This window comes from Medicago truncatula, chromosome 5 (genome assembly GCF_003473485.1).
Source record: "Medicago truncatula cultivar Jemalong A17 chromosome 5, MtrunA17r5.0-ANR, whole genome shotgun sequence".
Lineage (NCBI taxonomy): Eukaryota > Viridiplantae > Streptophyta > Magnoliopsida > Fabales > Fabaceae > Medicago > Medicago truncatula.
Window position 1 is genome coordinate 12,053,249 of NC_053046.1, and position 11,380 is coordinate 12,064,628.

General features: G+C 31.8%; 1 protein-coding gene across 1 annotated transcript; it reads right to left on the reverse strand.

Annotated features, from left to right (window-relative positions):
- Positions 1-2,456: 2,456 nt before the first annotated feature.
- LOC112421869 (uncharacterized) lies at positions 2,457-10,421 on the reverse strand. Its single transcript, XM_039834644.1, has 10 exons — positions 10,354-10,421; positions 9,911-10,248; positions 8,501-8,716; positions 7,984-8,415; positions 7,586-7,828; positions 6,194-6,373; positions 5,972-6,031; positions 5,788-5,862; positions 3,881-4,311; positions 2,457-3,378 (listed from the first exon to the last, which is right to left on the reverse strand). Exons 2-10 carry the CDS (start codon positions 10,221-10,223, stop codon positions 2,767-2,769), a joined length of 2,562 nt encoding a protein of 853 aa, XP_039690578.1. The 5' UTR covers positions 10,224-10,248; positions 10,354-10,421; the 3' UTR covers positions 2,457-2,766.
- Positions 10,422-11,380: the final 959 nt, after the last annotated feature.

The following is an 11,380-nucleotide window of genomic DNA, read 5'->3' on the forward strand; positions in this document are numbered from 1 at the left end:
TGGAAGACTAAAGAAAGAATAAGGAAAGATAGTAAGAGGAAAGATTGTTAAAGGAATGAAAGTGAGTAGAAAGTGAATGGAAAGTTAGACGATTTTTTTAGTTGTTTGGTATAAGTGAAAGTGCATGGATAGTGAGAGGAAAGAAAGATGTATGTTTAGTAAAAGACATAACTGTCCTTATATATGTATATATTTATAGAATAATATTAATTTGATTATTATTTTGTATTTGTAATTATTTATTTTTTATTAAAAACTGCCACTGCACCAATAATACTATAAAAAAAATATTTATGAAAAAATAACATAGAAAAAATGAAAAACAAGTGACGTGTTAGCCAAAATCGCAAATAAAAAATAAAAATGATATGCAAAAATGTAAGTGGAAAATGAAGGGCAGTTATGACATTTCAGCACATTGAAACTTCCCACGCTGCTTTCTTCGCTCTACTGGACGGAAAGTTTTCAACCCATGGGTCCCACATAACTGAACCTTTCTTTCCTCTCTCACAAATAACCAAACAATGGAAGGCACAGATTTCAAAAAACTTTCCTTAATATTGCTATCTGTCCTCACACAATCTTTAGAACCAAACAATACCGTAAGGAGTGGGGCTATAAAACAGCGACCGAAATTGCGACAGCATTTAAATATTTTTATACTTTAGAGACCAAAATATTGGTCACTATTTCTGGCACTAAACAATTTTTATTACTTCATACTTTAGCGATCGAATTATCGGTCACTATATTCGTCACTAATTAAGTTAGTAGCTGAAATTCGGTCAACAACAACCAACAACCAAGCCTTATTCCACTAAGTGGGGTCAGTTAAGGGCAACACGGTGCACTAAAGCTCCCGCATAGGCAGGGTCTGGGAAGGGGTCCCACCATTATTGGTGTATTGTATGGAGCCTTACCCTATTTTTTACATAAGAGGTTGTTTCCAGACTTGAACCCCGTGACCTTTCAGTCACATGACAACAACTTGAGCAGTTGCGCCAAAGCTACCCTTAGTAGCTGAAATTTGGTTGTTAATGATTTTTTTTTATACTAGCATACGTATTGTTTTATAGATTCTTGTGTGGCTGCCTCCTCAAATTTTCAATGAAGTGGCAGAATTTGAGTTGCATGGTGTACAGAACGATGATTTGTCAATGTGATGGTCAAGGGGTCTGATTATAATAGATTTCACACCGCGACTAAAACACACTCATCCCCCTTCCCCTCTACATTAATACTCTTTCAGATCTCATATACCATAAATTTAAAAAAAAAGACATTCACTCCCCTTGAAAAAATTGGTTGGTTAATCAATGTTTCTGAAAGTAATTAAAAAAAAGTATATGTACTTTCCAAATTACCCATCCCTTAATGGCGAAATTTTTCAGCTTTTTGAAGCGGACTGAGAGTCGATTGTTTTGGATAATTTACAAAATTCGTGTTACAAATCCTTTGTGTATCTTGGTGTTTCTTCTAGTTACAGAAATAGATCATTTTGAAACCGGAATCTTAGAATACCATCACTAATAGAAGGACAAGGACCGGAGGCTTGTACACCAGCCAGATAGCCAGATAGAATTGCCCTTAAATTCTGAGAATTAACATCAATACTTCCTTCACTGGTACCTTCAAAGGCATGTAGAACATGAGCTTACGAGAGAGTAACTTTTAGCCACATGACTAGTAAGGACTTACGTTCTGTGATCATTGAAAGTTAAGTCGTAGTTATGACACCAGTTAAGTTTGTATACGTAAAATAACAGGTTAACTAAGCCATCTCATCATTCAAGACACATTTTTCCTAAATTATTTGAATTTAAAATACATTTTCAATTTATTTGAATATTTTCTAGTGGTTTTGGAGATGTGTTTTGCTTGTTTTTTACATTTGTTAATTTACACCTTGAATCAAGAATGAGAGAGTGAGTAGTCTTAAGATTGCGAAATTTGTAAGTTAACATCAAATTCTGAATTGTTTCAAAACAAAATCTTAAATCATTACATTTTGTACTCCCTCCATTTCAAAATACATGTCATTGTTAACTACTTCATACATGCCAATGCACAACTTTGACCGTTCATATCTTTTTTTTTTTTGGTCAGAAGTTGTGCATTGGCATGTATGAAGTAGTTGACAACGACATGTATTTTGAAATGGAGGGAGTACATCGTAACAACTACAAAATGTAATGATTTTGACCGTTCATATCTTTAATTATCTAAAGTAAAAAAAATTAAAAATTTAATATTTTGAAAATATTTGTCGAAACAAATCAAACAACATTTTACATGCTAGCATTTGTATTTATATATTAATTAAAAAGTAGGGTCAAATTAAGTCATGTAAATAGTGCACAATATAAAAATGCGACATGTATTTTGAAACGGAGGGAGTAGTTCTTTACTATTTTAAGTTGCAAAATATGAAGAAACTTTTATCCCAAGAGAGACTGTTATCCAAAGTGATTTTTCTTATTGATTGCTGAAATGGATGCCACATTCCCCATATCTCTTGGTCTTTAGGGTGTCAAACCAGCATAGTATGCAATATTTTTTTGCTAAAAAAAACAGGGGAATATACAATGAGAAGTACAAAATTATTCTTTCTTTTAATAAATTATTACAGATTCATGAAACAATGGAAGGAAAGAATCTAAATTTTTCTGCAATTGATAGAATCTCTATCATTCTCATGAGTAATATTTACCTTTTATAGAAGCAAGTATGAATCGTTTGAACTTTAAAGCATACATATTACTGTTGTCATTTGTTTATTGAACGAATGGGATTTTTCCATGTTGAGCGGAAGATTTCATACATGAAGCTTACCTGTGATATTACGAGCACAATAATCGGAATACTGCCAAGTGCCATGATTGGTACTACAATGAACCACTTATGGGTTTCATATCCCTTTAAGATCATGTCAATAATGGCTGCGCTAAATGCAACTATCATGGAACAAACAGAGAGAAAAAGGAGCAAAAGACCGAACAATAACTTCCAAGGCAAGCTCTTGAGAAAGTCCTTCTCAGCATAACGCGATGTGAGTATTCCAATGAAAATCAAGACGGAAGTTGCAGATGCGAAGAGAGATACTGCGTCTGCCATGAGAAATGCAGTGAATATGTTGTCATGTAAGAAGATGGGCAAACCAGTTTTGTCGTCATTTCCACCTGGGACCGTAAAGGCTGCAGCAAACATGATGGTAGTGATGAGTGTTCCCACAATTGTATAAGATGTTGCTGTGTCTTTTGCCCATTTCTCTCCTTCTTTCACTAGCTCCTCGTGGCTTTCAATGAATATCTCATAAGGCTTCTTACCATCATCATTTTCGGCTTCCTTAAACTTGGGATGCAAAACTTTCTCAACCGCCTGCAGTGGTATCATAAACAACTTATATAGAAGCAAGAGACATGCATATACTGTAAATTAAATAGATTGGTGGAATTATGTGGTTTTGAATCATCATTAAAATCACAATGTTGAAACACATGATTCTTGGTTCATTTGGAGCTTTGTAACAACATCTATAACGAAATATAAGCAAAAGTTAGTATAAAAAAATTGATGTATTTGATCCAAGAAAAAAAAATTAACCCATTCTTACTTATATTTCGTTACAGAACGGGTATTTCGTACCTAATACTCATGGAATGTAATTTTAGAGTACTGACCATATGGTGCCTCAACAACAGTTATTAGGAAAAGCTTAATGTGTATAAAATGTAATCTAAAAGGATTTGCCTATATCATGTTTTGTAAAAGGTCAATCAAGTCTAGTTTACATTAATTATTTTGCACTTCTAATATTGAATTATATATGGGATATGATCCTCAATCAATTATGTATCTTAAGACAGTTAAGATGGCTAACCTTAAACCATTGAATTTCTCTTTGCATTTGCAGAGCAGCACCGGATCTGCTATGACGATCAGATGAAGGACCTAAATGTGCTGCCAGGTGCAACAAGTTATTGCCAAATGAGTCTATACGATGTCTAAGTATCTCCTTTCGTCCATTGACAGAATGTATGAGTTGAAACACATTTTGTTTGCGATGCAAGATTGCATACGAAAATATGCCTCTATGGCAGCTATCGACGGCTGAAAGAAAATTAGGATTAGCGTCCCTCATGGCATTTATGAACTCGATTATTCCATGTTGGGATGCATGCAACATTGCTTCATACGCGGAAGCCTCTTTGAGCTTTGAACTATTAAATTTTCCAACACTTCGGCAGAAGTAACTCAATATTCCTATAACTTCATAATGTGTATATTTTTGATCATATATTTTCCGGATTCCTGACACAATTGAAGGGACTTAATCAGTTTTGGAGTTGTTAAAAAAAAAATCAATTCGAATTAAGCATATAAGGAAAGCTTTACATGCAACATCAATATCAAGATTTTTTTTAAACTATCAATCATAATAATTTTTTTAACCAACATTCTAAATGCTAAGACATCACTATGATTTGTTGACATTCCAACTATATTAGTAATTATATTGTAGGAGGGGTTATGTTTTAAATATGGTTCAAAATTTTGCGGTTCGATCAATTTGTTGGCTAGTGTATGGTTTACAGTGTATAATTGTATTCATGTCTATTGCAAATATGTATATCAATTATTATTAGTATTGGTGCAAAGCGAATTGACTGGTGTAATAGCTGATGTTACCAGTTTTCCTACTGATATGGATTTCCGCATGATTTGCAGACAGTTTTGGGGGATGGAACATTGAAGTTTTCTAATTACTGAGACCAATATATGTAATTATTGGCATGTTATAGTGTGGAAGAATTACTTGTGTAATTATATTTGTATCATATAAGTTGTAAGTAATTTGAGTTTAGTTGTTAATGATCTGGTGGCAGGGCAGTCACACGTTACTATTGGTTTCGTAACTTTGTTTGGACCTTCACTATGCAGGGATCAGGATTCCTGCAGTTGATTTCAACTGCAGTTCCTACATTTAGTTCAAATGTGAGTAAAAGAGAAAAATGGTAAAGGAGATCGAAATACCACAAACATCCTAGATGTAAGTGTAAATGTAGGGATTAGGTAAATGCATGAAACTGAAATATAGAGAATCCTATTCCGCTATACTGCTAGTGCTATAGGTTTTGCAGTAGTATTGTTTCCGTTTTGTTTTACCTATTTTTTATACATTTTGTGTCAAGTTAATATTCATTGGGAGTACACAACTTTGATTTATGATTGAAGTAGTTGTTGATCGGATTTTAATAACTAATTCATGGAAAATGTTGAGCAGTACGATAAAGTATATACGAAATTTCACGAATCAACGTAATTTTATTTCTTCCATTCTTTAAACAAAATTTTATTTTGAGAGGAAAAGATAGCTTTAAATTCGATCATGATTTGATTTATGAGTTGGCTTCTTTCATGCTAACATGTTTTTTTAATTGATTTTTCAAAGCAGCTTGCAAAACATAATAAAATGTATTTTAAACTCCCTTGTTCCAAATTTTGCCGACTTCACTGTTAGTGGCATGAGGAAGCTTTTATGTCAAGTTTGTTTTATTTTTTATTTTTTAGTTTAATCTAGTTCTTTCTTCAAAGAAACGAGGGGAAACTACGCTTTTTTTTATATCAATTTGTACTTCGTGAATTTTCGTATAAAAGTCAGTCGTACTATTTAGCCACTCCTCTAATTCATCACCAATATTTGAAATGTGAGGGAATAATTAATGAGTTTTTTTTTACTGGATAATTAATGAAATGAATCAAACTTTTGCCTTTGAATTTACGTACCATTTATATCTAGGTAATGGAAAACTTGAACCAACAAATATGCAACTCCATGGAATATCTTACAAAGTAGTCGACCTGAAAAATCAACAAAATCAGTGTAGAAATAATGAAAAGAAAAATATTAAAGAAGAAATAAAAAATGATTAAAGCATGATATTGCACTATGAGACAGTACACGACATACCCAAAAGCTTTACTGGCCAAAAGAGAAATATCGATACCAGCAGTTTGCAGAAGCGCCAACCTAAATAAAAGTTTTGAGCCATTTATATATATTCATGTAGGTAATAAAAAACAGGTTTCGCTAACTTGTGTCATAAAAGCACCGGTTAAAAGGCATAGGTCTTGATTATTAATATGTAATGTTAGAAGACTGAAATGGATAAAGAGATAGAACATAGCGTACCCGAAAGCATTATTAGAACAACGAAATTCAAAACCTTTCTGCCTATGCCACAATGAACTGCGGAAGAAATCTTTTGTGGTCTTTCATTAGCAGCATCAGCAACACATGTTACCTTTCGGACGAAGTTCCCAATTTCGGGAATATCATACTCAATGTTGAAACTCCTTTCCACGCTCAAATCTGCAATTCCAATTATGTTCAAATATTTTCTCTTTTAAAAGAGGTATATTCAAATATTTTATTACATTGTTTCTTTCTTTCTTTCTTTTATGATCTAATATTTAACTATCATTATATGGATAAATATCTAAATATTCTCCTTTCGGTACTTTTTTATAAGACGAAAAATGGATCAACAAAAATTGATGTATTTAGTCAATATTATAAACTAAATACATCAACTTTGTTCACACATTTATCTTTTATAAAAAAGAATCGGAAGGAATAATAATATAAATTTAATCACTAATGTTGTTAAAGAACCGGTAAATTTTAAATGGTCATCGTCATGGATATACTAACATAACCCTTTACTTATCTTTTTTTATTTTTGTTAATCCTTCAGATCTCAAGAAAAAGAGTCCCCCGAGTAATTTGTAGTTTGGTTGTGAGATTTTAATATGATTAAGAATTGTTTCATCAAAAAATCCAACTTGTTTCTTGAACGATTTATCATTTGATGAAGTTGATTAATCACTTGAGTTGAATCACTCGGTTACCTTTTTCTTATATTTGTTCCATATCCTTTTTAGATAACTTATTAATACGCCATAAATGTACAAATTACCATAACCATTGTATCATATTATATTTATTATAAATGTCTCTTAAATTATGCTCCACCCCAATCCCCTCTTAAGCCTAATTCCCACCCATAATCTCATTAATTGCACCACATCACCAAAACCCTAAAAACTCGCAACCCGCGCTTCTTTTTATATTAATTGATGCTCATTATTTTTATGCGTCATTGCATACCAGTTGAACCTCAACCTCACATGCTTATGGAATATCTCAGGGTTGAGGACGCCCATGCTTTACAATATTTGACATGTATCTTATTATTGTATCATCTTTCTAATTTCCATCATCAATTTGTTATTATCATATTACTAACTTAGGTTTTATGTATCTTTCTATTGCAGCGACATTGAACCCACATGTTTAAACTCGGAGATAAGTTTAACAACACAATCAAAATCAATTACATGACATATTATCTCGAGTTTAATCTGAATAGTATCTATTGGGTTTTGTTGCTGTCGTTATATGTACATTAACCATCTAACTTGATTTAAACTATTTTTCTTTTACAATATGTATTTCAGGGTATTGGAATGTTGCCTGGTTATCACTATTAGCAATTAAAGAAAGAATAGTGTGAAAACTTACTTTCATAAATAATTTGGCCTAGAAATCCCGAACGGGTGCCACTTGGAAAAGATGTAGGCATTTTAGCAATTGCAACTAAGGCCGAGAATTTATCAGGTAAGGATTGCTGGAGAGGATCTGATTCTGAGATTTTGCTAGGTAGTGATAATGATTCCCTTAACAACGTAGGGACGGAAAAGTTATATACTGATAATGATTGCTCGGGCAGATCATTGAAACGCCTGAGTAATCTCAAAGCCACATCTGATCAAGAATCAAACCACGCATTTGAATAAAAAAAGTATTAAATTAAAATAACAAATTTTTTTAACAATAAACAAAAACTATAAATTTTCTTACCAAATATTTCAGCAGTGATACATAATGAAAGAAGCAAAACTCGATTATGTGAATTTAATTTGTCGAACACTTTGGATTTGGGGGGGTTTTCGAGTAAAGATAAGAAGTCAACTCCTTGTGTCCATTAGCAGCAGCTAGAAGAATAGGGATTACATTGTCATTGTTCTCCTTTTCTAGCAACGTTTCTGAGAGTCCCTTTATTTCCTCTACCATGCACTTTGCTATATCAGTATTTCCAGTATAGCGTGCAACAAGAGCAAGAGCTGTGTCACCGTGTTCGTCTTGCATGCATATTAACTTATCTTTCCCTACTTTCACCAACAATTCCACATTTTCCACATTTCCAGCAATCACTGCTGCGTGAAGTAGCGAAGACCTGGAAGCCGATGTCATATATACATCCGAGTCCATACCGATATTTCCAATAGGCGTACCTCTCATCACCTTCCAGAACAATTCTTTATTCTTCGGAGAGTGGATATGATCCACATCTGCCATTAACACTCAAGAGTTTGATGAGGCACATTAATTGTCATAAAAATCAGTTTATGAAACTTTGAAATCAGTTAATGGTACCTTGTTCATGATCTGCACCGGCTGTTAAATCTTTGCCATATAATGAGCCTAAATGATTCCAGGCGCTTTTGGCTGTTTTAAAATGACTAATCTCATCAGCAATCTCTCGTCCACATGATAGTTGAATGATATGCAAAGCTTTCACATCCTTTATTTTCCATGAAGCATCAGTTTCAAATTCTGAAACAGTCTGGATAACGCCTAAAAGGCCTTGCCCTAACATATTCATAGAGGGAAACATAAGCATATACATTAATGTTTGAATTTGTAACAACGAGGACCAGATGTGCAATATAAAGTTAATTAAACACAACTTCAATATAAAAAGTTGTTGGTCCTTTTAATATTTGAGTCACACACAAGGACTCAAATAAGTTTAAAATTTGCGGCTTGTTTAAGCAAGTCCTTAGTTAAAAGTTAAAGTCCTTGGTTCGATTAAAAAAAAGTAAGTCGTCCTTGTTGTTTTTTTTAAGTTTCTATCAAAATTTAGGGTTAAGGGTGCTTTATCCCCCTGTAATATAGGTCATTTTTTGTTTTTCTCCTGTAAAATATTTTTTTTGATTTACCCCCTGTAAAATATATTTTTTTTGGAATACACCCCTAATAGGTCATAAAAAAACGAAAAATTCTGCAAAAAAAAAAATAAAGTCATTTTTTTATGACCTATTAGGGGGGTATTCCAAAAAAAAATAAAATTACGGGGGGTAAATAAAAAAAAAAATTTAAGGGGAAAACTAAAAATGACCTATATTACAGGGGGGTAAAACACCATTAACCCCAAAATTTATTTATATTAAATTGATTTATTTGTTTAAGTTTCTATCAAATTTATTTATATTAAATTGATTTATATATGTAATATGAAAAGAATTTGAATTTAATCCATCAAAATAAAGATTAATAGTAATTTATATGGATCAATTGCAACATAAACAAATTTCGCAGAGACTAAATCAAAACAACAAAACTAAAGTAAAATGTGTTGTATTTGCGAGTATGGGACAAAAGAAAAAAATTGTATATTTATTATTAATAATTATTATTATAATTTAAAAAATAAAAATAATTATAATTTTGATTTTAAGATGAAAAAAATGTTTCTAAAACTTCCAAAATTATATTTGAAAGAGATAAAGATGAAAGAGAGTGAATGTGATAGATTCACAATATGCTGGGAAGAGAGATATAGAGAAAATGAATTGTTGAAAGGATGTAGAAAAATTGGGTGTGTCTAGATACCATTATTAAAAAAAAATATATATGTTATTTGAATAATCTTTTTTCAAAAAACTTATGAAACAATCAAATATATACAAACAAACGTAGATATTGCCATGAAAACTAAAACAATAGAGAAATAGTATCACAGTGAGGAGTTGTTCTAAAAACATATGGATATGAGTATCTGACCTTGCTCCAAATCTGGGGTAGCTCTTGAATCTGGGCCATTTTGGTTGGTGAAGTTATTCCAGCCTGATTTTTTTACTGTTTCAAGAAAATCTCGTTTACAAGATGATAGTTGAAAGAAGTGTAAAGCTTGCTGTCCATCCTTCATCTTCTTGGAAACCTGATCAGTACGAGTGTCAGCATTTTGGATGACAACGTCCCATAGACCTTGCCCCTGCAGATAATTTTGCATAACAATTTTCCATCTTTCATAGTTGTCTTTGGTGAGTACTTGATGAACTATTCCATCAGAGGCAACACTTGTTGATTTCATCATACTATTTCCTCGTTTTTATCCAAATCTGAAATACACCAAACAATTTAATCAGTCAAAAAAATATTTCCTGCTGAAAAAATTGAATGTTAATTTCAGTTTTATAATAGGTTCAGAAGTATAATCACTATACCAGACTAGGAAAGGTTGGGGATTAATTAGAACTTGGGACTCGCTGGTCACTAATCAGAATCAGACTTTGCACGTTAAAATTTTATGCAAAACAATATTTATAAAGAAGCTCGATGTACACACCATAATGTTTATTATTTTATATCTATATTCTTAATTAATATGACTTGTATTTTTTAAGAATTGACTACAGAACTTCATTTAATAAAATTCTATAATATATTAGATTCTCCAAGATTTTCCTTATTATGAGAGTATGAAAACACCGATCACATGAACTTCAAATAAAAGGACTTACGTTATCATTCATCTCGTATTTTTTATTCTTTCAGAGGACATTATATCATTCTAAAAATCCATCCATCCGATATATTTATTATTCAATCTAATCCAATATATTTAAGGAAGTAATATATCGTCGTTGCTTTATTATGCATTGTTCCTACCAACTAACTAAACTTACGAGGACATCATCGCTGCTATATATATGATAGCGGATGATAATTTATTTTTAAATTTTTTGGATTAATAGATGTGTTCAAGACTAATTTAAGATCCAATTCGGCCGAGAAATGATATATATATATATATATAGCTACACATATCCTACCATGTTTAGGAGCAACATGATCAAACACCGCGTAATCAAATTATGGGGTCCTGATGTATCCAGAACCCTGGATTAGGGGCAACATTTTCTCCTTAGAAAATTTTAAATTTTTTATTCTTATTAAAATGTTTGCACATTTTAGTCCTCTTTCGTCTACACAAATGAATTATTTATGTCAATGTTACCAATAAACTTATTCTTTTCTTTTTTTACAAATTATTTCACTTATTCTAATATTTACCACTTAAAATTTGAATGAATAATATTATCAAGAATTGATAGATACACATTGATCATGTGCACAGTCTCTAAAGATATTAGAGACAAACAAAGCAAAAAGAAGAAGACATAATAGAAATGGTGAGGAAAAAATAAGACAAAAGAAATATAAAATTACAAATGAAGTAATACAATATAT